General features: G+C 48.5%; 3 protein-coding genes and 1 pseudogene across 5 annotated transcripts; 3 read left to right on the forward strand and 1 right to left on the reverse strand.

The window, feature by feature from the left end:
* LOC110299069 (small ubiquitin-related modifier 2 pseudogene) lies at window positions 1-501 on the reverse strand (annotated as a pseudogene).
* A 4,218-nt stretch (window positions 502-4,719) lies between these two features.
* On the forward strand, window positions 4,720-7,438 carry Znf764 (zinc finger protein 764). Of its 2 annotated transcripts, none has more exons than XM_021167881.3 (3): window positions 4,720-5,120; window positions 5,243-5,356; window positions 5,853-7,438. In XM_021167881.3, exons 1-3 carry the CDS (start codon window positions 4,937-4,939, stop codon window positions 6,938-6,940), a joined length of 1,386 nt encoding a protein of 461 aa, XP_021023540.1. In that variant the 5' UTR covers window positions 4,720-4,936; the 3' UTR covers window positions 6,941-7,438. The 2 variants fall into 2 exon arrangements, with proteins under 2 accessions (XP_021023540.1, XP_029335280.1); XM_029479420.2 differs by having other exon boundaries at window positions 5,246-5,356.
* Window positions 7,439-10,495: 3,057 nt separating this feature from the next.
* On the forward strand, window positions 10,496-14,173 carry LOC110298376 (uncharacterized). Of its 2 annotated transcripts, none has more exons than XM_085841302.1 (3): window positions 10,496-10,910; window positions 11,052-11,165; window positions 12,015-14,173. In XM_085841302.1, exons 1-3 carry the CDS (start codon window positions 10,727-10,729, stop codon window positions 12,968-12,970), a joined length of 1,254 nt encoding a protein of 417 aa, XP_085697428.1. In that variant the 5' UTR covers window positions 10,496-10,726; the 3' UTR covers window positions 12,971-14,173. The 2 variants fall into 2 exon arrangements, with proteins under 2 accessions (XP_085697428.1, XP_085697429.1); XM_085841303.1 differs by having other exon boundaries at window positions 10,496-10,873; window positions 12,015-12,310.
* A 7,976-nt stretch (window positions 14,174-22,149) lies between these two features.
* LOC110298071 (uncharacterized) lies at window positions 22,150-23,976 on the forward strand. The gene is made up of 3 exons (XM_085841304.1): window positions 22,150-22,517; window positions 22,696-22,809; window positions 23,570-23,976. Exons 1-3 carry the CDS (start codon window positions 22,371-22,373, stop codon window positions 23,708-23,710), a joined length of 402 nt encoding a protein of 133 aa, XP_085697430.1. The 5' UTR covers window positions 22,150-22,370; the 3' UTR covers window positions 23,711-23,976.
* Window positions 23,977-24,956: the final 980 nt, after the last annotated feature.

Genomic DNA, 24,956 nt, shown 5'->3' on the forward strand with positions numbered 1-24,956 from the left:
GCACTATGCGTGTGCACATACACCAGTTACTTTATGTACAATAAAGAAATGGGGACAGGGAAATGAAAGAAGAGAAAACTATCCTCTAGTAGTCAGGATGTGGTGGGACCAAATTGTGGCTTTCTAATTGAGAATGTATTCTTGGTCTATAACAAAATTCTGGAGTAAAGTAGCAGGCTCCCTTTTTAGTAGACACCTCCAGTCTGCTGCTGGAACCCATCAATCGTATCTTCATCCTCCATTTCCAACTGTGCAAGTGTGTCGGTTTCGTTGATTGGCTGCCCATCAAATCAGAATCTGATCCGCCTCATTGACAAACCCTGCTGTTCACAATAGGCTTTCATTAGTTTACTAAGTGGTGTATGCCTCTTAATCTTAAACTGCACCACAGAACCGTCCTGTCCCGCCACCTTCAAATTAATATGATCGTTGTTCTCAGTCTTGACTCCTTCCTTGGGTTTCTCGTCAGCCATGGCGAGCGCCTGAGTCTCCTCAGCTGCCGCTTCACACTGACAGAGCACACAAGCAGCACCAGGAGCGGCAGGATCACTGTGGTTTTTGTGGCTGACATTGAAGAATGCTACTAATAAGTCAAAAGTTGTGATTATAATACTCATGCTCTGTTATCTCAATGTTCTGAAATTCCCCTGTTCATCACTCATCCACACCCTACCCAGGACCAATCAGCTTAAAGGTTAGCTGATGGTACTTTGCCTAGGAAGCCAACTGCTCCCCTCCTTGCCCTTTAAATTTCTGAACCTGGTTCATCCCATAAAAAGCCTGCCCTGAGAGTGGAGTAGTATGGCAATTCGGCTTGTGAGTCCTTTTTGTGGTCCTGAGCATTCAGTATTAGGTTATGTGTTCAGTCAACTAATCTTGCTTAGCTGAGATCAGTGCTTGTATGGTCTGTATGGCAACCCCTGAACCCCAGCACGCCCCTTTATCAACTTATAAGGAGATGTCATGGTTTGTATATGCTTGGCCCATGGAGTGGCACTATTAGGAGGTGTGGCCTTTATTGGGGGAAGTGTGTCATTGTGGGTGTGGGCTTTAAGATCCTCATCCTAGCTCCCTGGAAGCCAGTCTTCTCCTAGCTGCCTTTGGAACAAGAGATGGAACTCTCTGCTCCTCCAGACCCATGTCTTTCTGAATGCTGCCATGCTGAACCTTTGAACCTGTAATTCAGCTCCAATTAAATTTCCTTAGAAGAGTTGGTCATGGTGTCTTCTCACAGCAGTAAAACCCTAACTAAGACAGCAGCCAACCAGTAAACGTTATTTTCCTTATTTTCTCCCAAACTGTAGAAAGTTTCTAAAACTGCCTCACCTAATCCATTGTCATTCACAATGGATGGATCAAGATAATCAAAGGCATTTACTTCTTTAAGTTCGAAATATACTTTCCACCAAGGGGCTACAATATTCTTTTAGCTCCCATTAGAGAGAAAATGTGACTCGAGGTTTTGTTGCTGAAGGTGCTGGTGAATTAGAAGGTACCGGCAAATTACAAAGCCTATTCCAGGTACTTAAGTGATCATCCTTATACTGCGGCTCCTCTGGAACCACTCCAGGTACCAACTTCTGTATTAGTCAGGGTTCTCTAGAGTCACAAATGATTTGCAGGCTGCCTCTACCTGTGACAGCTGTGAATGGGAAGTCCAAGAATTCTAGTAGTTGCTAAACACAGAGCTGGGTGTTTGAGTTGGTCTTCTATGTAAGCTGGAATCCTGAAGACATAGGCTCTCATGGGTGTGCTGGCAAGTGAGTGCAAGCAGGCGAAGAACAAACCCTTCCTTCTTCCATTGTCCTAGGTAGACCTCCAGCAGAAGGTGTGACCAAGAGGAAAGGTGTGCCTCAAGATCCAGATTAAAGGCCTGCGTGTCTTCTAGCCTCAAGATCTGGATATTTCTGGATTGTAGTTCATTCCATATATAGTCAAGCTGACAAGGAGAATAGCCATTGCACCCTGGACATCTCATTCTTCTTTACACAGCAGAGTGGTGCTCCACAGTGCCTATGTATCACATTTCTGTTATTAAGTTTTAAAACAAAAGACATTTGGATTGTTCCCCCCTTCAATTAACATGGCTAAGCAAGAACAAGGCATGGTGGTGTACCCTTTTAATCGCAGCATTAGGGAGGCAGAGGTAGGAGGATTTCTGTAAGTTTGAGCCCAGCCTGGACATCTGGGCTACACAAAGAAACTATGTCTGGGAAAAACAAAACAAAACAAACACACAACACGCACACACACAAAGAGAAAGGAAGAGAGAGAGAGGGGGAGAGAGAGAGAGAGAGAGAGAGAGAGAGAGAGAGAGAGAGAAAGAGAAAGAAACTTGACTGAGCGAGTACCTGTGGAATAGCATGCTCAGTCCTCTGTGCATATGCCAGGGAGTGCTAGAGCTACCTTCATGTGGAAGATTTATTCTTAGGCTTTTTGGTTGATTTCCAGGCTGACTGGACCAGTTTTCCATCCCATCAACAGTGAACGTGCAGCCCCGTTCCTTGTGTCCTCTGCAGCATTCATTGTTAGTTAAGCTGTTCATTTTTTTTTTCCATTCTGGCTGGGGGCAGATGAAATCTCAAAAGACATTGTTTTGACTTTCGTTTCTGTAATTGCTAGGGATGATGAACATTTCTGGAGATATTTCTTAGTCATTCCTCTTTCTTCCCTTCAGAACTCTGTGTTCAGATGCTATGCCCGTATTCTGAATGGGTCATATGTGGATTTTGTTTGTTTGTTTTTTGAGTTCTTTGTGTATTCTGGCTATGAACACTCTGTCAGACAGACGCACAGCCGCTGAGGATGCTGGTGTCAGGCCCATCAGATAACATCTGAGCATCCCACTGAAACTTTAAAAGGCAGGGGGCTTGGAACGATGGGTTTCACATCTGAAGACAGCAGCTGACAGCCCAGAGCAGCACTTCCACCAAAGCTGTCATAGCTGTGCACTGCATGCATCCTGGCACTCACTGTCAGCAGCCTCCCAGAGCCGAAGCTCCCTGTGTCACTCGGACCTTGGCACAATCTGCTGGGAGATCTGAAATCACTCTGGGCCATGGGAAGTCATCCCTGCTCCATCTTTAAGCTTAGTACAGACCTAGTGAGCAGAAACCTGATCTTGACCCAATGTATTTGCACCAAGACATAGAAGAAAGGCAGGGAAAATTATGGGTGCATGATAAAGGGAGATAGCCCCTTGTCCTGAAGTCTGGCTGAAGCCCCTCCCCAGTGAGAAAGAAATTTAGCAAATTAACATTTGCTGTGAATGATGCTGAATACAGATAAGACTCCTTTCTTTCTTCCTTTTTTTTTTTTTTTTTGGTTTGTTTTTTCGAGACAGGGTTTCTAGGTAGCCCTAGCTGTCCTGGAACTCATTCTGTAGACCAGGCTGGCCTCGAACTCAGAAATCCGCCTGCCTCTGCCTCTCAAGTGCTGGGATTAAAGGCGTGCGCCACCACTGCCCAGCCAAGATTCCTTTCATAGGTAGGTATTTTATATTAAAATAGCAATGAACCAGACTGAAAACCTGAATGTATATGACCGTGAGTAGGGCCTCATTCCTCTCTTGGATATTTCATGGGAATCTCACAATCTTCCCAGAAACTTTAATTCCTTCCTGGAAGTGAAGGGGAAAAAAATCCAGATGGGCAGATGTAGAGTTTTAGAAGATTAGGTCGTGAATGTTCTGAGTGTCCTGGCTGATCAAAGACCAGCTCTATGATCTCAGACATGTGTCAAGGACAGTATTTCTCAACTAGTTTGAGATGTGTAGACCAAGCTGGTGGAAACAACCTCTAAGACTGCTTCACTTTCTAGCTTATTAATATTCTTCCTGCCACAGGCTTTCTGGGGCTCCACAATACACTGACCAGAAGGAAAACACCAAACACCTGTTAATTCCTGAGTCCAGCCATTGCAGAAACAACCTCCATCTTGCTGACAGGGTTCAGGTTCCCAGGCTGGAACTAACAACTATCCTGTGAATTAGGTGTTTCAAGTTTGTTATCCAGTAAAGGCTGTAAAGAGGGACGTTTCTGTTATTTGCCGTCTAAACTAAGGCACACAAGTCATAAATGTGCAGATTGCCCACTCCTTTGTTCCCTTATCATTATAAATTCCAGGCCAGTCCAGGATGCGACCTGACTCCAAAAGCTAAATCAAGGACCCTGAAACAAAGTGACGATGATGAGGTCCAGTCACCAAAGTTAACTTCCTTGCTTAACCCATTGTGTGAAAGTGTGACTGATTAACGCAACAGCGCACCCAAGTCCCCCTTGCTTTGTGTTTTCATCCTATGAAAACGTTATAAAATCTGTTCCGGGATGCTGTTCAGCTCCCAAATTGGCCACTACATACGCGTGCACAGAAATAAAGCTTTCATTTTTAAGCTTCTATCTCTGAAGTGAGTTTTCTCAGATTCTACCCCAACCCGAAATTCACCGACTGCTTCCACCTAGCTTAACTGGAGAGTGATGTGAACATCCAGAATCTGTACGGTTCCTTAACTGCATGATACTCGCGGTCCTGGAGTCCCCGCCCACATAGGCATGTCTACTTGAGTCTTGGTCTTAGATTGGCACTTGTAGACACTTTGGCCATTTTGGATGAGGGCTAGAAAACAATTACCCAGGAAATCCGGTGACGTAACCTTGGGCGGGACCCCAGGGATCACGGTTCTTGTTACTCCCCCCCCACCCGCTCCGCCCCGCCCCCACACGTTTATGCACAAATACTGCTACCATTTCTATGAGTTCTTCACCACGTCTTGCACCTGTACCTGCTTCTAGGAATTTTCAATTTTTACCTACATTACGGCGCTCACGGACCTGATATATGTCCTTTCTCAGACCTGGTACCCCACCGCGGCAACCTAGGATCTGGCAGGCGATCCAGGGGACGCCAGGCGGATCACGGAACAGTGCGGGGAGTCCCCATGGCGCCGCGGATGGCCCCGGAAAGGGCCTCCGCTCGGCCTGCATTCCTTAAGCCTGGGGCTGTGAGCTTCGCGGACGTGGCCGTGTACTTCTCCCCGGAGGAGTGGAGGTGTCTGCGGCTGGCGCAGAGAGCCCTGTACCGAAAGGTGATGCGCGAGACCTATGGTCTCCTGGCCTCTCTCGGTGAGAACCTTCCTGGCCGCCTGGGACACTGTGGGTCATGCGGCCGAGTTCCCTGGACACGGGTGATTGTAACAAGTGGGTCGACCTCCCTGACTCATGGGGTTTGCTATCTTTCCCTCCAGAAGTCGGGGGCGACAAACCAGCGCTCATCTGCTGGGTGGAGGAAGAGTCCGAAGTGTGGGGACCCTGTGCCCAGGAGCCAGAGGTGGCCATGTGCAAGACAGAAGTCCACTCAGGTGAAGGACTGGGTATTTGCCTGGGGAAACTTCTGTGTTGCCAGCCTGTGTGGTGTCTTCTAGTTGACTGCACTTACTGCCTGGCAGTTTCTTCCCTGTTTTCCTGTTTCCTGGCCAAAGCCATAATAGCTGGCCCCTGGATTCATCTGGAAAGGGGCTGTGATTGTTCTGTCCAGTGCTCTCACCTCGTATATACAGGGTCACTAGGCTGTATAGGTTGTACCTCCTCGTTCCCACTCCTCTGCTGCAATCACTGTGGCTGCCTTCTGGAGTCTCCTTCAGTTCTTGCTGTCCACCTCTGACAAGTGCTTAGCTCACTGCACTTGGGAATGCGGACCACACAGACACCTTTCTTTATGCTGCATCTGGACATCTGTGCACCACGCATGCTCAGGTGCTGTGGCTTCTCCCCTCCTGTGCCCTGTTTCCATGTGGGGCTGTGGGAATCGAGGGGCGTAGAAGTCAGAGTCTGAGCTTTGTCATGGTCTCCCAGCAGATTGCAGGCACGAGAAGGGAAGGAAGAAATCAAGGGAAGAGACCGAGGCAACCCAGAAGATATTTTCTCCAGAAGCTGGATCTATGGAGCCACGCCCCTCCTTTGCTTCCCCTTCTTCTAACTTGGAGCTGCTGTCCAAGAACTTTCAGCAGGGTCACTCCACTGTTGCAGTGTACAACCCTATCCTAAAAGCAGACCAGCGTCATGGGTGCCATGTGTGTGGGAAGAGTTTTGTCCACCAGTCCAAACTGGTGGAGCACCTGTACACTCACACAGGTGAAAAGCCATTTCAGTGCCCAGACTGCGACAAGTATTTCGGCCGGGCTTCTTCCCTGAGCATGCACCGAGCCATACACCGAGGGGAACGGTCTCATCAGTGTCCTGACTGTGGGAAGTGTTTTACCCAGCGGTCCACATTGGTGGCGCACATGTACACTCACACAGGCGAAAAGCCATTCCATTGCCCTGACTGCAACAAATCTTTCAGCCGGCCTTCTTCCCTGAGCTCGCACCGGGCCATACACAGAGGGGAACGGCCTCATTGTTGCTCTGACTGTGGCCGAGCTTTCACGCATCGCTCTGGCCTCATTGCCCATCTCCGTGTCCACACTGGGGAGAAGCCTTACTGTTGTGCTGATTGTGGACGTTGCTTCAGCCAGAGCTCTGGGCTCCATGAGCACCAGCGGGTGGTACACAGCGGTGTGACCCCCTTCACTTGTACTCACTGTGGCAGAGCCTTTGCCCGGGCCGCATATCTTCAGTGTCACATGCGCACCCACACGGGTGAAAAGCCTTATTCATGCCCTGATTGTGGACGCTGCTTTCGCCAGAGCTCTGACATGACAGCCCACAGGCGGATCCACAGTGGTGAACGACCCTACCCCTGCCCTCAGTGTGGCAGACGCTTTCCCACGAAGTCGGCTGTGACAAAGCACCAGTGGGTCCATAGACCAGGAGCTAAAGGCCATAAGAACAAAAAAGCCAGTCAGTTATCTATATCTCTGGACCCTAGACAAGAGGACCCGGATCCACCTGTGAGCTTCCAGCATTACCCAGAGATATTCCAGGAGTGTGGGGGATGGTCTTAAAGGTGCCAACATAGAGGGTAGGATATGTACATTTTTTGAGGCCCAGAGGCTTGAACCTATGGCATCCTCCGGAAGTCACAGACGTTCTAGCTAGTGCTGGTCTGGGCACCGGGTAGAGTCTTCTAGGAGGTTTCCAGATCCATCTGCACACACTCTGGATTGACCATCGTCTTGGCATCTATTGGGCAGGGCTGGGCAACCCCACTAGAGCTCTATGAGAAGCGAGGGCCTTTTCCTGGTTCAGAAGTATTGAGAGGCCTGAGGATAAAGAGAGCCTCCTTGAAGTCATTGTGTCTTTAATGCAGAGGCTAAAGTTGATGGCTCTGTGTGTGTTGAGCCAGCTGCATTCTCCGGGATTGAGTTACTGGTCAAGAGCCTGTGTGGTAGTTCCTGTTGTGATCCCCGAACTGGGGAGGTAGAGACAGGAAGATCAGGAATTTGAGACCAGTTTGGGTCACCTGAGACTGCATCTAAAAATAAAGTTACAACTGTAATTTATTAAGGTTTAAAAACCAAAGTATCTATCACATGTACCAAAGGTCTAGGTTTCTAGGTTCTCTGGAAAAAATCCAAAATATTCAGCCCAACAAACAAGACAGAAGAGTTCTGTGGTCCATTCTCAGCACTCCATATACTGTGTGTGCCGGCACATGCTTGCTTGCAGCACTTGGTAGCTGGTGGCACAAGGATGTTCAGAACTTTAAGGCTGCCCTCAGTTACAGACAGACAGACATGTGGGAACTAAAAGAGGGTGGGGGAAAGCAGGGGCGGGGGGGAGGAGGATAGCCCAGGTCCAGCCAGAGTTACTCCTATGCTCTGGGCAGGCAGACATGGGAGGGCAGCCAGACACTTTCTTTTTTTTTTTTTTTTTTTTGGTTTTTCGAGACAGGGTTTCTCTGTAGCCCTGGCTGTCCTGGAACTCACTTGGTAGACCAGGCTGGCCTCGAACTCAGAAATCCACCTGCCTCTGCCTCCCAAGTGCTGGGATTAAAGGCGTGAGCCACCACGCCCGGCAGCCAGACGCTTTCAACTCGGCCCCAGGTGGGCATCTAAGCCACTGACCCCAATCAATGGGGGGTGGACAGCCCCGGAAACCAAGGGGCCCCGGGGTGACACCCTGTGCCCCGGGGTTATGGGAGAAAGGGCTTAGGGAGAGAGGTTCACACACGGGAGAGTCTGCGCAGCGGGCCTTGATGAACAGAAACAGTCTATGGTTTTAGAGCTTTATTGTAGAAAGGGAGGGGGAAAGAGAGAAGGTAGAAAGGAGAGAGAGACGTGCCATGGACAAGAGGAGAGAAGGGAGAAAAGGAGGGAGAGAAGAAAGGCTAGAGAGTAAGAGGGAGAGAGAGGAGAGTAAGAGCAAGAGAGTGAGGAGGGGCCAAGCAGCCCCTCCTATGGTAGGCTGCTATCTTTACTGTTGCTAGGTAACTGAGGAGGAGTTTAGCCTGAAGGTCAGAAGCTTGGGACATTGCTTGGGACCATGCTTCTCTTGAGGGGGATGACTGGCCCATAACCTCGACAGGAGCCAGGGTACCAGGAGACATGAGAGAACTCCTTCTGTCCCATGTAGGTGAATTATCACCACCGGGTTGGTGAGGAAAGGGTTGATTCAGCTTACACTTCCACACTGCTGATCATCACCAAAAGCAATCAGGAAAGGAGCTCACACAGGGAAGGAACTTGGAGGCAGGAGCTGATATAAAAGCCTTGGAGGGTGCTACTTACTGGCTTGCTCAGCTTGCTTTCTTACAGAACCCATATCTATCAGCTCAGGGATGCCACCGCCCACAATGGGCTTACCATGGTGGATCTCATGGAGGCATTTCCTCAAGAAATTTCCTAAGAAAAGATGTTTCTCTTCCCAAATTTATTTAACTTTATTTTCTACCTGGTGTGTGTGTGTGTGTGTGTGTGTGTGTGTGTGTGTGTGTATGTGAGTTTCAGCATCTTGTCACGTCCAGCCATTTACTACATCCAGGACAGCTCCAGAGATGCAACCCACTGGTGCTTTCATCTTCTTTCACAGGCACAGATGCACCTATTGGAGCTCCTCCTTCCTCTCTCCCACAGATGGTTCCACAGACCCTGGACAGCAAGGAAACAGCCAACTCTGCTAAGATTGGACCAACCTCCCCATACCCATTTTCTTAGGTTTCCCAGACACATGGCACCCCAAAGTCAGCAGGAAGTAGTCAGACATCATGATAGTCAGACATCATGACAACCCTACTCATGCTTCACCATCACCTCTTTCTAATTTTCCCTTCTTTAATTAAACCGAAATGGGGGAATGTTAACATTTCTGCCCCAGTTTCCTGCCAAAGCCAGGTATGCCTAATTCATTATAAAAGGGTCTGCTTGCTCTGTCCCTTTGCTCTCTTGCTCTCTAACCTTCTTCTGCTCTGTCCTTTCTCTCTCCATTACCCCCCCTTATGTGTATTCTACTCATTCTCTCTCTCTCTCTCTTCCCCCCCTCTCAATCCCTCTATTCTTCCCTCTTTCACTCTCTCTGTCTCTCCCTGCCTCTGTCTCTATTAAGCAGTCAACTCTCCTCCCCATGCCTTAAATAAACTCTATACTATACTGTACCATCGTGAGCTGGTCCCTCTGGAGGAATGGATGCCCCAGTGTGAGCCCACAGAGGTACCCCATTCACCTACCCCACACTGTGTCTCCAACAACATAGCCCTGGCTTTTTTGTCTTTTTTATAAAGCACAAACAGCTCTGAATGATGACAAATAGGATAATATCCCTTTTGTAAGTAGGTATTTTTATATTAAAATAACAATCAGTCTGACTTAAAGCCTGACTGTGAGTAGGACCTCATTCCTCCAGGGACTCTCACAAAAGGCCCAGAAATCTTAACTCCCTCCTAAGAGTGAGGCAGAGAAATCCAGATGGGCAGGTGTATATCTAACCTTTTAGAAGATTAGATGATCCAGAATGTCCCAGGTGTCCTGGCTGATCAAAGATCAGCTCTGTGATGTCTGATCTGTATCAGGAGCAGTCAGTATTCCTCAACTAGTTTGAGATTTGTAGACCAAGCTGGTGGAACCACCCTAACCGGAGACCTGCTTCATTTAATAGCTTATTAACAGGGCTGGAGAGATGGCTCAGCAGCTAAGAGCACAGACTGCTCATCCTAAAGGTTCTGAGTTCAAATCCCAGAAACCTCTTGATGCCTCACAACCATCTCTCCTGCTGTGTCTGAAGACAGCTACAGTGTACTCCTTGAAATTTAAAAAAAAAAAAAAAAGCTTCTTAACAGCCCTCCCTCCAGAGGCTTTCTTCTAGCTCCGTGATAAACAACGACCAAAAATAAAATACTAAACATCTATTCACAGGCCGCTGCCACCTAGCTGATCTTGAGAGGGCTGTGGGTCATCTGAGTCCTAAAACCCTCAACTGCATGTGGTCCTCACTGGCAGGCAGTCTCACTTGGACCTGTCAGCCTGAGACCTGTTGTCAGACTGGAACTTGTAGACTCTGTGGCCATTTTTGATGAGGGCTTGAAGACATTGGTGCAGGAAGTCACGTGGTGCAACCCTGGGCAGGACCTGTAGGGAGCATAGTTCCTGAGACGCCCAGACCAAGTCCAAATTTTTTCGCCGTCTTCCGGAATTCCTGCTGTGTTCCTATCCTTTTTCAATTTTTACCTACATTAAGGTGCCCACGGACCTGGTTCCTGTCACTTTTCAGCCCTGGTACCCGACCACGGACACCTTGGACTGGGCCGGCAATCCCAGGCGCGCGGGGCTGACCCAAGGTCTGTGCGGGGAGTCCCCATGGCGCAGCGGAATGCACTGGACAGGGCCTCGGTACCGCCCGCGTTCTGTAAACCCGGGGCTGTGAGCTTCGCAGACGTCGCTGTGTACTTCTCCTCCGAGGAGTGGAGGTGTCTGCGGCCGGCGCAGAGAGCCCTGTACCGAGAGGTGATGCGTGAGACCTATGGTCTCCTGTCCTATCTCGGTGAGAACCTCCCTGGCCGCCTGTGTTCGCGCCGCCCGTGACACCGTGGGTCCTGCGTGGCAGCAGAGAGCCCTGGGCACGGGCGGTCGGAACCAACTGGGTCGTCCACCTGACTAGTGGGTTTGCTATCTTTCCCTCTAGAAGTCGGATGCGCCAAACCAGCGCTCATCTGCTGGGTGGAGGAAGAGTCTGAAGTGTGGGGACCCTGTGCCCAGGATCCAGAGGTGGCCATGTGCAAGACAGAAGTCCACTCAGGTGAAGGACTGGGTACTTGCCTAGGTAAACTTCTGTGTTGCCAGCCTGTGTGGTGTCTTCTAGTTGACTGCACTTACTGCCTGGCATTTTCTTCTTATTTTCCTGTTTCCTGGCCAAAGCCATGATGGCTGGCCTCTGGATTCGTCTGGAAAGGGGCTGTGATTGTTCTGTCCAGTGCTCTCACCTCCTATATACAGGGTCACTAGGCTGTATGGGTTGTAGCCCCTCGTTCCCACTCCTCTGCTGCCATCACTGTGGCTGCCTTCTGGAGTCTCCTTCAGCTCTTGCTGTCTACCTCTAACAAGTGCTTAGCCAACTGCACTTGGGAAAGGGCACCGCACAGAACCTTATCTTTTCTTTTCTTTTTTCTTTTGTTTTTTGTTTGTTTGTTTGACTGATTGATTTTGGAGACAGGGTTTCTCTGTGCAGACCTGGCTGCCCTGGAACTCACTCTGTAGACCAGGCTGGCCTGGAACTCAGAAATTCGCCTGCCTCTGCCTCCTAAATACTGGGATTAAAGGCATGCGCCACCACGCCGGGCTTCTTTTCTTCTTTGAGAGGGTTTCTCTGTGTAGCCTTGGCTGTCGTGAAACTCATTCTGTAGACCAGGCTGGCCTCGAAGTCAGAAATCTGCCTGCTTCTGCCTCCGAAGTGCTGGAATTAAAGGTATTCACCACCAAGCCTGCCCCCAGACCCATTTCTTTTTGCTGCATCTGGACATCTGCGCACTGCGCATGCTCAGATGCTGTGGCCTCTCCACTCCTGTGTCCAGTCTGTCCAAATGTGGGGCTGTGGAAATTAAGGGGCAGTAGAAGTCAGAGTCTGAGCTTTGTCATGGTCTCCCAGCAGATTGCAGGCCCGAGAAGGAAAGGAAGAGACCAAGGGAAGAGACTGAAGCAATGCAGAAGGCATTTTCTCCAGAACCTGGGCAGAAGGAGCCACAGCTCTCATTTGCTGTCTCCCTTAGTGGTGTTCAAGCCACGGTCCTAAGGGCAGACAAGCGTCACGGGTGCAATTTGTGTGGGAAGAGTTTTGCCCGGCGGTCCACATTGGAGGCACACATGTACACTCACACAGGGGAAAAGCCGTTTCAGTGCCCAGACTGCAACAAATGCTTCGGCCGGTATTCTTCCCTGAGCACTCATCGAGCCATACACCGAGGGGAACGGCCGCACCAGTGTCCTGACTGTGGGAAGGGTTTTACCCAGCGGTGCACTTTGGTGGCACACATGTACACTCACACAGGAGAAAAGCCATTTCAGTGCCCAGACTGCAACAAACGCTTCGGTCGGTATTCTTCCCTGAGCTCCCACCGAGCCATACACCGAGGGGAACGGCCGCACCAGTGTCCTGACTGTGGGAAGGGTTTTACCCAGCGGTGCACCTTGGTGGACCACATGTATTCCCACACAGGCGAAAAGTCATTCAATTGCCCTGATTGCTGCAAGTCCTTTGGTCGGCCCTCTTCCCTGAGCAGGCACCGGGCCATACACAGAGAGGAGCAGCCTCATCGCTGCTCTCACTGTGGCAGGACTTTCACACGACGCTCTTCACTCACCAGCCATCTTCGTGTCCACACTGGGGAAAAGCCTTACTCTTGCGCTGATTGTGGACGCAGCTTCAGCCAGAGCTCTAGGCTCCATGAGCACCAGCGGGTGGTACACAGCGGTGTGACCCCCTATTCTTGCACTCACTGTGGCAGTGCCTTTGCGGATTCCAAATATCTTCGGCGCCACATGCGCATCCATACAGTTGAGAAGCCTTATTCATGTCCTGACTGGTCGCTGCTCTCGCCAGGGCTCTGAAATTGGAGGCCATAGGAGAACCCACGCTGGCGAGCGTCCTTACTCCTGCCCTCAATGTGGCAGGCAGTTTTGCACAGAGTCAACTATGACAATCCACCAGTGGGTCCATAGACCAGGATTAAAGGCCATAAGAACAAAAAAGCCAGTCAGTTATCTATATCTCTGGACCCTAGCCAAGAGGACCCGGATCCACCTGTGGGATTCCAGCATTACCCAGAGATATTCCAAAAGTGCGGGTGATGGTCTTAAAGGTGCCAACATAGAGGGTAGGATATGTACATTGTGAGGCCCAGAGGCTTGACCTACGGCTTCCTCCGGAAGTCACAGACGTTCTAGGTAGTGCTGGTCTGGGCACCGGGTTGAGTCTTCTAGGAGGTGTCCAGATCCATCTGCACACACTCTGGATCGACCGTCGTCTTGGCGTCTATTGGGCAGGGCTGGGCAACCCCACTAGAGCTCTATGAGAAGCGAGGGCCTTTTTCTGGCTCAGAAGTATTGAGAGGCCTGAGGATAAAGAGAGCCTCCTTGAAGTCATTGTGTCTTTAATGCCGAGGCTAAAGTTGATGGCTCTGTGTGTGTTGAGCCAGCTGCATTCTCCGGGATTGAGTTACTGGTCAAGAGCCTGTGTGGTAGTTCCTGTTGTGATCCCCGAACTGGGGAGGTAGAGACAGGAAGATCAGGAATTTGAGACCAGTTTGGGTCACCTGAGACTGCATCTAAAAATAAATTAAATTATTTATTTCTAAATAACTGTAATTAAATACGGTTTAAAAACCAAAGTATCTATCACATGAACCAAAGGCCTAAGTTTCTAGGTTCTCTGGAAAAAATCCAAAATATTCAGCCCAGCAAACAAGACAGAAGAGTTCTGTGGTCCATTCTCAGCACTCCATACACTGTGTGCGGGCACATGCTTGCTTGTAGCACTTGTTAGCTGGTGGCAAAAGGATGTTCAGAACTTTAAGGCTGCCCTCTGTTAGAGACAGACAGACAGACAGACAGACAAACACACACACAAACACACACACACCAGGTTCAGATCAGATCACGGCTAAAGCTGCCATGATTTGTTTTCAGCGTTGGAAGGAGAGAACCAGTCATAGAAGATAGTGGATTTTAGGATTTTCTCAATCAAGGAGGGCTTGTATGAAATTGGATGGCATAGAAGGAAAAAGAAAGAAACAAATAAACCCATAAACGATTTCTGCTCCTCATTTGTATTTTATGTTATGGCTTTTAAAGTTCTTCCTTGCCTATCACCTTGTTTGCCTTTTCTCTGTGCCTTGGAGAGGAAGCAGCTTGAAGAATACTCCTAGTCAGGAGGAGGCCCCTGGGGCAGATATCTGACCCTACCCCCAGTGGGAAGTGGGCTGTGCTCACCCTGCCCTCCCACCCATCTCTATGTCCACCAGGGAGAAGCCTGCAAACCAGTGGATCCTGAATTAGGAGGGAAAGGCCCTGGGCTGGGCCTCTGTAGCCACTTTTAGACTCCATGCCTGTTTGAACTGGCGAAATCTGTGACTTTCCATCCCTTTGGGCTCAAAGACAGATCAGAGGAGGCTCAGCAACTGGCCCAAGACCACAGTGAAGCTGCAGGGTCACAGTCCACTGCTGCCTCTAACACTGTGTCTCTGGGTAGATGCACTGTGGAGGCCAGGAGAGGGTGGCAGGAGCGACAGGCAATTGTGAGGGGGCTGATGTGGACACTGGGAACCAAACTCTGGTTCTGTGGAAGAACAGCAAGTGCTCTTAACCTCTCACCCATCTCCTCAGCACACAATTTTTAAGAGACATCTTGGTATTTGTTACCCTGACCTCAGAAGATCCTCTTCTGTAGTCTCCAGGGGACTAGGACTCAGGTTACTATTAAGTTCACCTCTGCTGTCTTCACATCTCTGATGAGTTCCTGACAAGATGCCTGGCAAACACCTGTGAGTCAAACCCTGAGGAATCTGACAGGAGGATCAAAGCCATGTGGGCTGGTGTCCCCAAACAAACAAAAACCAACAACCAGGGCCTGAAAAGATGGCTCAGTGAGCTGAGAGTAGACTCTTCTCCCAGGAGTTCTGAGTTCAATTCCCAGCAACATGCCAGATGTCTCACAACTACCTGTCAGTCTTGCTGCTGGTAGAGCCTCTGTGAGCACCATGTGCACATACTGACTATAGTTAAACTAACAGTAAAAGAAAAAAGCAGGAAAATGAGGCAGTGCTCGTGAAGACAGCTGTTAGTACTTTGTAAAGCTAAGAATCCAAATTCAATCCCCAGCTATTTTGTGGGTTATTTCTTCCACCCTTGCTGCCCCCTAACATTACATAAGAGAGAAAATGATAGAGAGAAAGGGAAAGAGTACCCCTGAATAACTCAGGTATCAGAAATGCTGCGATGTCATCCTTAAACGATTCTGCTATTAGGGAACTTGAGTTCATTGGGGCAAGTTTGATCTTTGTTAGAATACCTAATTACTTTTTGTTCTCTCTTCTTTGGACACAACCACTTAACAGACCATAACCAACTAACCACATACCCTCTCAGGTCCCTAGCATTTATATACCCACTGAAAAGTCCCCAAAATGCCAATCATCACACAATCACAGAAACTATCTGCAGTTGGCAAACTCACTCCCACGTTAGAGCAGGAGGCAAGTTGTAGTCAGCAGTGTGGACACTGAGGCAGCCCCACATCCCACACCTGGAGTTAAGATGAAAATATTCTTACAATGCTTTTGTGTCTTTTAAGGTAACCAAAATGCCAAAATTGTCAGTATATTTCCTTACTTCTGTTTGAAGCCATTAATTGTGGTGTTGATAGAACCTAGTGAGGAAACCCCCACTCAATTCCTGATTCGGTGTGCACCCAAAAAATCATGAAGGACCATCTTGATGTAATTACATGAGGTCGTTTAATGACGGAGCTCCGGACCAACATGCATCCCACACAAGAGATAACAGATGTCGGCCACGAGGCTCTGAAGTTAGGGGTTTTTATGGGGTAAGGGGCTTAGGGGTGTGGAATTCAGCATAGCAACACACTATTGGCTTCTTCAAACATCAGCAGAAAAATTACATTTAAGTGCAGGGTGTCAGAGTTCTGTGTGTTGTTGACTCAGTTCAGATAACCCTGTTATGTCTTCACATTCTTCTTTATCTTTAAGGTTAAGCTGTTCCCGGGAATGTTTTAATCACAGGGCATGCCCGGGTTTGTTTTTCTTTATTCTCAGTCACAGGCAGCCTCTAGGCTCACAAACAACCAGCAACTTCTGAGTATTTTATATGACTTACAGGTCTTGAAATTTCATCTTTCTTTCAGTGACTATATCAGGAAATTTTAAACAGAGACTGTATCAATGAAGTGAGCATTTTTGGGTCAGTGACCAAAGCTTTCAGGAGACCTCTCCTGCTTTTTCCACTGAAGCAGCTTTGCCTTTGATGCAGGAAAACAGCAGCAGCTGAGCAATCCTCTCACCTGCATTAAAATGAATCTTTTTTTTTCTATACATAGGCCATAATTTTAATTTCTCATTTGAAATCTTCGCCTATATTTCCTGAAAGAACAAATGAAACCCTGGGATATCACTCCACTGCTTCCCAAGATCATTTCTATTGTCCCTGAGGTCAAAGGACCATAAACTCCAATAGATATTTTATAACACTGACTCTTGAGGGGTAGAGTAAGATAGTTATCTGTGGCCAGCTCCAAAGCAGCACTGCCTGTTGTAGCATGCATTAGAACTGTACTACTCAGTTGAGGTTTTGGGGTCTGCATGTTCCTCCTTGGCTGACAAGGGACAAACAGCCCATAATTTGTTCTGGGGTGCTCCATGCCCCAAGGCTATTTCCTGATGCAAATAAAATTGCCTTGAATATCTCACTTCACCTGCACTCCCCAGTCCAATGGCAAACCCTAACACATTGCCTGCAAACCCCCTAGAAGCTTAGGCCTTCTTTCTGGTTTGTATTTAGAAGAACCATTGCCCTTAGAGATGCCTTGTTCACACTTTTGTTGCAAATGAACATATTTCCCAAAGTGAAAGTGCCAAGCATTTTGAGATCTGAGACCTTTAGTGGCTTGGTCATAGTGTCTTTGAAAATGACTGCATTCCCTGCAATTGACACACTGGGCAGTTTGATATTGGAGACCCCTAGCTACACCTTGACCTTTGATATTAGCATACTGCACCTTAGAACCAATATTGTTTATTCCCCTTATCCACTCATCCATAGCTGCTGCCCGCACCTTTAATGTTTTGTTTTGCTTTCTTAACATTTGGTATTTGAATTTTCAAATTCTGAGGACTCTAAGGATGCCTGCCTCAATTCAGGGTCTGGCAGGGCTTTGTTCACAGCTGAGACTCATCTTTGAAAGAAAAATCAGATCAGTGAAGGCTTCTGCAGAGCCTTGGATACGCTTTGTAGACAAGGTGGACCTTTTCTCAGGTTCAGCTTTATCCCGAGTTCTTCAAGCTGCTAAGTGGCACTGTTCTATAGCAGCACCATTACGTTTGATCTGTTTTGTATCTTGAAGTACTGCCCTTCAACTAGTAACTGGTCTTTCCCCATATTCATTCTCTGTGCTTTGTTTCACTGTTCAATACTCACATGTTCTTCCTTCCACCATGTTAACCATTGCAACAGTGGGTCGACCCTAGTACAGCTGCCACCAATCCCTAACAAGCTCGGGCATTATTTGGGTAGGCTAGTTATTTAGAATTTACACAAGGCATATGCATCCCATATAAAAACAATGGCCTCTTTAAACTGTCTAAGATCAATCATTTATAGGGCGACATCCTGTTCTCCATAACCTTGTTCCACACCATTAGAAGGTATATGCTCTATGAAACTGGGAAAGCTGATGCTGATCTCATAGCCCTGGGTCACCCCTCCTCCCACTCTTGTGGTGCAGTTGGTTGGGGATTAAAACTATTTTCAGGGCAGGAGAAATGGCTCAGTGCTTAAGAGCACTGCGTGCTCTTCAAAGGTTCTGAATTCAATTCCCAGCAACCACATGGTGGCTCACAACCATCTATCATGGAGATCTGATGCCCCCTCAACTGGTGTGTCTGAACACAGCTAAAGTGCACAGTGTATTTTATATACATAGAATAGATATTTTAAAAAACAAAAACAAAAGCCCTTTGATTAAAGTGGGATGTTGGCTTTGATTGTCCTCTGCCTTGTTAAGCTTTTCTCTGACCTCTGCCCTCCAGCACCATTTCTTTCCCTCCTTCTTCCTGGGAGAGACTCCTGCTCTCTGGCTCCATGACTGAAATGGTGCCTTTTAGTGATTTGTTTTCTGGCGCTCCTTGACTCCCAAGGCTTTCATTTCCACCCTCAATTTTTCTAGTTAGAAAGCCAGCTATCAGCTTTCAGAAATAAAGTGCAGAGTGGGCCCTTTTGCTTCCCCGTTTCTGCCACTTTGTGTTTCTTAACCCCTCCATTCCCACCCATAGTTTTTCCTGTTTTAAATCCATGCCCTCAAACTTTTTCCAAACAGAATATATGAAGAAGAAAAAGAAAAAGCAGAAGATCTTCTCTGGGAGCAAATCAGGGGATAATCCAGTCCTGGCAGTCCCAATAAAGTGTTTACTGGAAGGTGGAAAGAAAAATATCCATCCCTTTGTCCTGTACCAGTTTCTCAACAGCATTGGGAATCAAATTTCCCATTCAGAGTGGATCCATATTGGGCATCTTAGAACTGGATTTGGATACTTTGTGGGTTTTTCTTTCTTCCATTTTCTTCTACCGTTTTAGCCCCATAACTAGATAAGGAAGAAAGAACAGTTACAGAGATGAGAATACTTTCCTATCTAAACTCAGTTTCCAGTGACTAAATGTGTCCCATTTCCTCTCCTTGCTATGCCACTGTGCTAACAGTAATTGGTACAGTTCTCATAAATTAGCCTAACTCCAACAGAACATTCCTCTATGACCCAACTGTATAATCACCAGTTCAAAGTCTAAGTTTCACCGATTGCCTTTGAAGATAACGGGTTTCTCCTGCGGAATCTACACTATCAGCCATCATGCTCTAGCACAGGTTCCTTTGGTTGTCTTTTAACTATGGACTTAAGCTGCTGCTCTTTCATAACTATACTATCAACTATATTCCCAAGGTCAAGGTTTTACATTTACGTAGTCTTTTTTTTTTTTTTTTGTAAAGATTTATTTATTTATATGTAAGTACACTGTAGCTGTCTTCAGACACTCCAGAAGAGGGAGTCAGATCTTGTTATGGATGGTTGTGAGCCTCCATGTGGTTGCTGGGATTTGAACTCTGGACCTTCGGGAGAGCAGTCTGGAAGAGCTCTTACCCACTGAGCCATCTCACCTGCCCTTCCGTAGTCTTTCAAATGTAATATATTAATTCTCCTAGACAGAAGGAAAAATCCCTTCTTGTTCTTTCTGCTCCAGGAAAGCTTTTGTTTTCCTTAACTTCATTTTAAAGACTGTTCCTGTTGTTTTCAATTCTATCTCTTTTATAAACTCATAAGCTACAGGAAACCCAATCAGATCTACCTCTCCTGGACCAAGTATACGCCATCCAGATAAGTACACCTGCCAATCAATAGCCTAAGTTCTCATTTGCTACCTGTCTTAGTCAGGGTTCCTATTCCTGCACAACACATCATGCTCAAGAAGCAAGTTTGTGAGGAAAGGGTTTACTCAGCTTACATTTCCACACTGCTGTTCATCACCAAAGGCAATCAGGACAGGAGCTCTCACACAGGGAAGGAACTTGGAGGCAGGAGCTGATATAGAAGCCTTGGAGGGTGCTACTTACTGGCTTGCTTAGCTTGCTTTCTTACAGAACCCAGATCTATCAGCCCAGGGATGGCACTGCCCATGTGAGACCCCGACTTAGAGCGTTTCTCCCTGGAAGGTAAAGCCCCTGAATGTTCCCCAAGCTTGTTTTCCCTGATCTTTAAAAATACAGCTAGAAAGAAGCTCTTTGTTCTCTATAGCCAGCAAAAGATCTTTTTGTTTCTATACTGTACAACCGGAGATGCCTGCCTTCCTGTGCCAAGGACATGGAGATAGACGCTGGAGAGGAGGCTGCAGCTCACTCCCCCCCCCCCCTCACCAGAAAGGAGCTGTAGCCAACTCTCCTCCCAACTCCTCCCAACTCTCCTCCCAGCTCCTCTCAACTCCTCCCAATTCCTCAGCTAGCTGTTAAAAACCCCCTACTGTCACCACTGGGGTCGAACTCCCCTGCCCTGCAAGGTAGAGGGACTTCGTCCTCAGCTAGCTGATAATAAAACCTCTTGCAGTTTGCATCAGGTGTGGTTTTCTCTCGGGACACTGGGGTGCTGGCCAGCTCATCCCGGGACTTGAGCAGAGGCCCAGCATCAGGGGCCTTACACCCACAATGGGTACTTCCACCTTGATCAATAATTGAGAAAATGCCTTACCATGGTGGATCTCATGGAGGCATTTCCTCAAGAAATTTCTTAAGAAAAGATGTTTCTCTCCCAAATTTATTTAACTTTATTCTCTACCTGTTGTGTGTGTGTGTTTATGTGTGTTTGTGTTTCAGCTTCTTGTCAAGTCCAGCCATTTACTACATCCAGGACAGCTCCAGAGAAGCAACCCACCGGTGCTCCCATCTTCTTTCACAGGCACAGATGCACCTCTTGGGGTTGCTCCTTCCTCTCTCCCACAGATGGTTCCACAGACCCTGGACACCAAGGAAACAGCCAACTCTGCTAAGACTGGACCAACCTCCCCATACCCATTTTCTTAGGTTTCCCAGACACATGGCACCCCAAAGTCAGCAGGAAGTAGTCAGACATCGTGATAGCCAGTCATCAGGACAACCCTACTCCTGCTTCACCATCACCTCTTTCTAATTTTCCCTTCTTTAATTAAACCAAAATGGGTGAATGTTAGCATTTCTTCTAGGCTCTGCCCCAGTTTTCTGCCAACAGCCAGGTATGCCTGACTCATTATAACAGGGTCTGCTTGCTCCATCCTTTTGACTCTTGCTCTCTAACCCTCTTCTGCTCTGTCCCTTCTCTACCCATTCCCCTCCCCCCTCTAAATGTGTTCTACTCCCTCTCTCTCTCTCTCTCTCTCTCTCTCCCTCTCTCTCCCTCTATCCTTCCCTCCTTCTCTCCCTCTCTCTCTGTCTCCCTGCCTCTGTCTCTATTAAGCCATCAACTCTCCTCCCCATGCCTTAAATAAACTCTATACTATACTGTACCATCGTGAACTGGTCCCTCTGGAGGAATGGATGCCCCAGCATGAGCCCACAGAGGTACCCCATTCACTTGCCCCACACTGTGCCTCCACCAACATAGCCCTGGCTTTTTTGTCTTTTTTATAAAGCACAAACAGCTCTGAATGATGACAAATAGGATAATATCCCTTTTGTAAGTAGGTACTTTTATATTAAAATAACAATCAGTCTGACTTAAAGCCTGACTGTGAGTAGGACCTCATTCCTCCAGGGACTCTCACAAAAGGCCCAGAAATCTTAACTCCCTCCTAAGAGTGAGGCAGAGAAATCCAGATTGGCAGGTGTATATCTAACCTTTTAGAAGATTAGATGATCCAGAATGTCCCAGGTGTCCTGGCTGATCAAAGATCAGCTCTGTGATGTCTGATCTGTATCAGGAGCAGTCAGTATTCCTCAACTAGTTTGAGATTTGTAGACCAAGCTGGTGGAACCACCCCAAACGGAGACCTGCTTCATTTAATAGCTTATTAACAGGGCTGGAGAGATGGCTCAGTAGCTAAGAGCACAGACTGCTCATCCTAAAGGTTCTGAGTCCAAATCCCAGAAACCTCTTGATGCCTCACAACCATCTGTCCTGGTGTGTCTGAAGACAGCTACAGTGTACTCCTTGAAATTAATTAAAAAAAAAAAAAGTTTATTAACAGCCCTCCCTCCAGAGGCTTTCTTCTAGCTCCGTGATAAACAACGACCAAAAATAAAATACTAAACATCTATTCACAGGCCGCTGCCACCTAGCTGACCTTGAGAGGGCTGTGGATCTTCTGAGCCCTAAAACCCTCAACTGCATGTGGTCCTCACTGGCAGGCAGTCTCACTTGGACCTGTCAGCCTGAGACCTGTTGTCAGACTGGAACTTGTAAACTCTGTGGCCATTTTTGATGAGGGCTTGAAGACATTGGTGCAGGAAGTCACGTGGTGCAACCCTGGGCAGGATGGCTAGGGAGCATAGTTCCTGAAAATCCCCGCCCAAGTCCACATTTTTAGCGGGCTTCCAGATATCTCCGCTGTGCTCTTATCAGTTTTCAATTTTTACCTACATTAAGGTGCCCACGGACCTGGTTCCTGTCCCTTTTCAGCCCTGGTACCGGACCACGGACACCTTGGACTGGGCCGGCAATCCCAGGCTTGCACTGCTGACCCAGGGTCTTTGCGGGGAGTCCCCATGGCGCAGCGGAATGCACTGGACAGGGCCTCGGTACCGCCCGCGTTCTGTAAACCCGGGGCTGTGAGCTTCGCGGACGTGGCTGTGTACTTCTCCCCTGAGGAGTGGAGGTGTCTGCGGCCGGCGCAGAGAGCCCTGTACCGAGAGGTGATGCGCGAGACCTATGGTCTCCTGTCCTATATCGGTGAGAACCTTCCTGGCCGCCTGTGTTCGCGCCGCCTGTGACACCATGGGTCCTGCGTGGCAGCAGAGATCCCTGAGCACGGGCGGTCAGAAACAACTAGGTCGTCCTCCTGACTAGTGGGTTTGCTATCTTTCCCTCTAGAAGTCGGAGGCGCCAAACCAGCGCTCATCTGCTGGGTGGAGGAAGAGTCCGAAGTGTGGGGACCCTGTGCCCAGGATCCAGAAGTGGCCATGTGCAAGACAGAATTCCACTCAGGTGAAGGACTGGGTATTTGCCTGGGGAAACTTTGTGTTGCCAGTCTGTGTGGTGTCTTCTAGTGACTGCACTTACTGCCTCGCAGTTTGTTCCCTGTTTTTCTGTTTCCTGGCCAAAGCCATAATGGCTGGCCTCTGGATTCATCTGGAAAGGGGCTGTGATTGTTCTGTCCAGTGGTCTCACGTCGTATATACAGGGTCACTAGGCTGTACAGGTTGTACCTCCTCGTTCCCACTCCTCTGCTGCCATCACTGTGGCTGCCTTCTGGAGTCTCCTTCAGCTCTTGCTGTCCACCTCTGACAAGTGCTTAGCCAACTGCACTTGGGAAAGGGGACCACACAGACCCCTTTCTTTTTTTTTCTTTAAGTTTCTTTCTTTCTCTCTTTCTCTCTTTCTTTCTTTTCTTTCTTTCTTTCTTTCTTTCTTTCTTTCTTTCTTTCTTTCTTTCTTTCTTTCTTTCTTTCTTAAGAGGGTTTCTCTGTGTAGCCCTGGCTGTCTTGGAACACACTCCGTAGACCAGGATGGTGGCGAACTCAGAAATCTGCCTGCTTCTGCCTCCCAATTGCTGGGATTAAAGGTGTGCACCACCAAGCCTGGCCCCAGACCCCTTTCTTTTTGCTGCATCTGGACATCTGCGCACTGCGCATGCTCAGATGCTGTGGCCTCTCCACTCCTGTGTCCAGTCTGTCGCCATGTGGGGCTGTGGAAATTAAGGGGCAGTAGAAGTCAGAGTCTGAGCTTTGTCATGGTCTCCCAGCAGATTGCAGGCCCGAGAAGGAAAGGAAGAGACCAAGGGAAGAGACTGAAGCAATGCAGAAGGCATTTTCTCCAGAACCTGGGCAGAAGGAGCCACAGCTCTCATTTGCTGTCTCCCTTAGTGGTGCTCAAGCCACGGTCCTAAGGGCAGACAAGCGTCACGGGTGCAGTTTGTGTGGGAAGAGTTTTGCCCGTCGGTCCACATTGGAGGCACACATGTACACTCACACAGGGGAAAAGCCGTTTCAGTGCCCTGACTGCAACAAATGCTTCGGCCGGTATTCTTCCCTGAGTACCCACCGAGCCATACACCGAGGGGAACGGCCGCACCAGTGTCCTGACTGTGGGAAGGGTTTTACCCAGCGGTGCACCTTGGTGGCACACATGTACACTCACACAGGAGAAAAGCCATTTCAGTGCCCTGACTGCAACAAATGCTTCGGCCGGTATTCTTCCCTGAGTACCCACCGAGCCATACACCGAGGGGAACGGCCGCACCAGTGTCCTGACTGTGGGAAGGGTTTTACCCAGCGGTGCGCTTTGGTGGATCACATGTATTCCCACACAGGCGAAAAGTCATTCAATTGCCCTGATTGCTGCAAGTCCTTTGGTCGGCCATCTTCTCTGAGCAGGCACCGGGCCATACACCTAGAGGAGAGGCCCCATCGCTGTTCTCACTGTGGCAGGACTTTCACACAGCGCTCTTCACTCACCAGCCATCTTCGTGTCCACACTGGGGAGAAGCCTTACTGTTGTGCTGATTGTGGACGCTGCTTCAGCCAGCGCTCTAGGCTCCATGAGCACCAGCGGGTGGTACACAGCGGTGTGACCCCCTATTCTTGCACTCACTGTGGCAGTGCCTTTGCGGATTCCAAATATCTTCGGCGCCACATGCGCATCCATACAGGTGAGAAGCCTTATTCATGCCCTGACTGGTCGCTGCTCTCGCCAGGGCTCTGAAATTGGAGGCCATAGGAGAACCCACGCTGGCGAGCGTCCTTACTCCTGCCCTCAATGTGGCTGGCAGTTTTTCACAAAGTCAGCTATGACAATCCACCAGTGGGTCCATAGACCAGGATTAAAGGCCATAAGGACAAAAAAGCCAGTCAGTTATCTATATCTCTGGACCCTAGCCAAGAGGACCCGGATCCACCTGTGGGCTTCCAGCATTACCCAGAGATATTCCAAAAGTGCGGGTGATGGTCTTAAAGGTGCCAACATAGAGGGTGAGATATGTTCATTGTGAAGCCCAGAGGCTTGACCTACGGCTTCCTCCGGAAGTCACAGACGTTCTAGGTAGTGCTGGTCTGAGCACCCGGTACAGTCTTCTAGGAGGTTTCCAGATCCATCTGCACACACTCTGGATCGACCGTCGTCTTGGCGTCTATTGG

The sequence above is a fragment of the Mus caroli genome, unplaced genomic scaffold, assembly GCF_978045245.1.
Source record: "Mus caroli unplaced genomic scaffold, Mus_caroli_1 scaffold_8, whole genome shotgun sequence".
NCBI lineage: Eukaryota > Metazoa > Chordata > Mammalia > Rodentia > Muridae > Mus > Mus caroli.

Coding starts and splice junctions, on each gene's coding strand:
- Znf764 (XM_021167881.3), top strand. CDS start 4,937: ATGGCGCCGCGGATGGCCCCGGAAAGGGCCTCCGCTCGGCCTGCATTC. Junction 5,121..5,242: donor TGGTCTCCTGGCCTCTCTCG/GTGAGAACCTTC, acceptor CTTTCCCTCCAG/AAGTCGGGGGCGACAAACCA. Junction 5,357..5,852: donor CAAGACAGAAGTCCACTCAG/GTGAAGGACTGG, acceptor GTCTCCCAGCAG/ATTGCAGGCACGAGAAGGGA.
- LOC110298376 (XM_085841302.1), top strand. CDS start 10,727: ATGGCGCAGCGGAATGCACTGGACAGGGCCTCGGTACCGCCCGCGTTC. Junction 10,911..11,051: donor TGGTCTCCTGTCCTATCTCG/GTGAGAACCTCC, acceptor CTTTCCCTCTAG/AAGTCGGATGCGCCAAACCA. Junction 11,166..12,014: donor CAAGACAGAAGTCCACTCAG/GTGAAGGACTGG, acceptor GTCTCCCAGCAG/ATTGCAGGCCCGAGAAGGAA.
- LOC110298071 (XM_085841304.1), top strand. CDS start 22,371: ATGGCGCAGCGGAATGCACTGGACAGGGCCTCGGTACCGCCCGCGTTC. Junction 22,518..22,695: donor AGAGAGCCCTGTACCGAGAG/GTGATGCGCGAG, acceptor CTTTCCCTCTAG/AAGTCGGAGGCGCCAAACCA. Junction 22,810..23,569: donor CAAGACAGAATTCCACTCAG/GTGAAGGACTGG, acceptor GTCTCCCAGCAG/ATTGCAGGCCCGAGAAGGAA.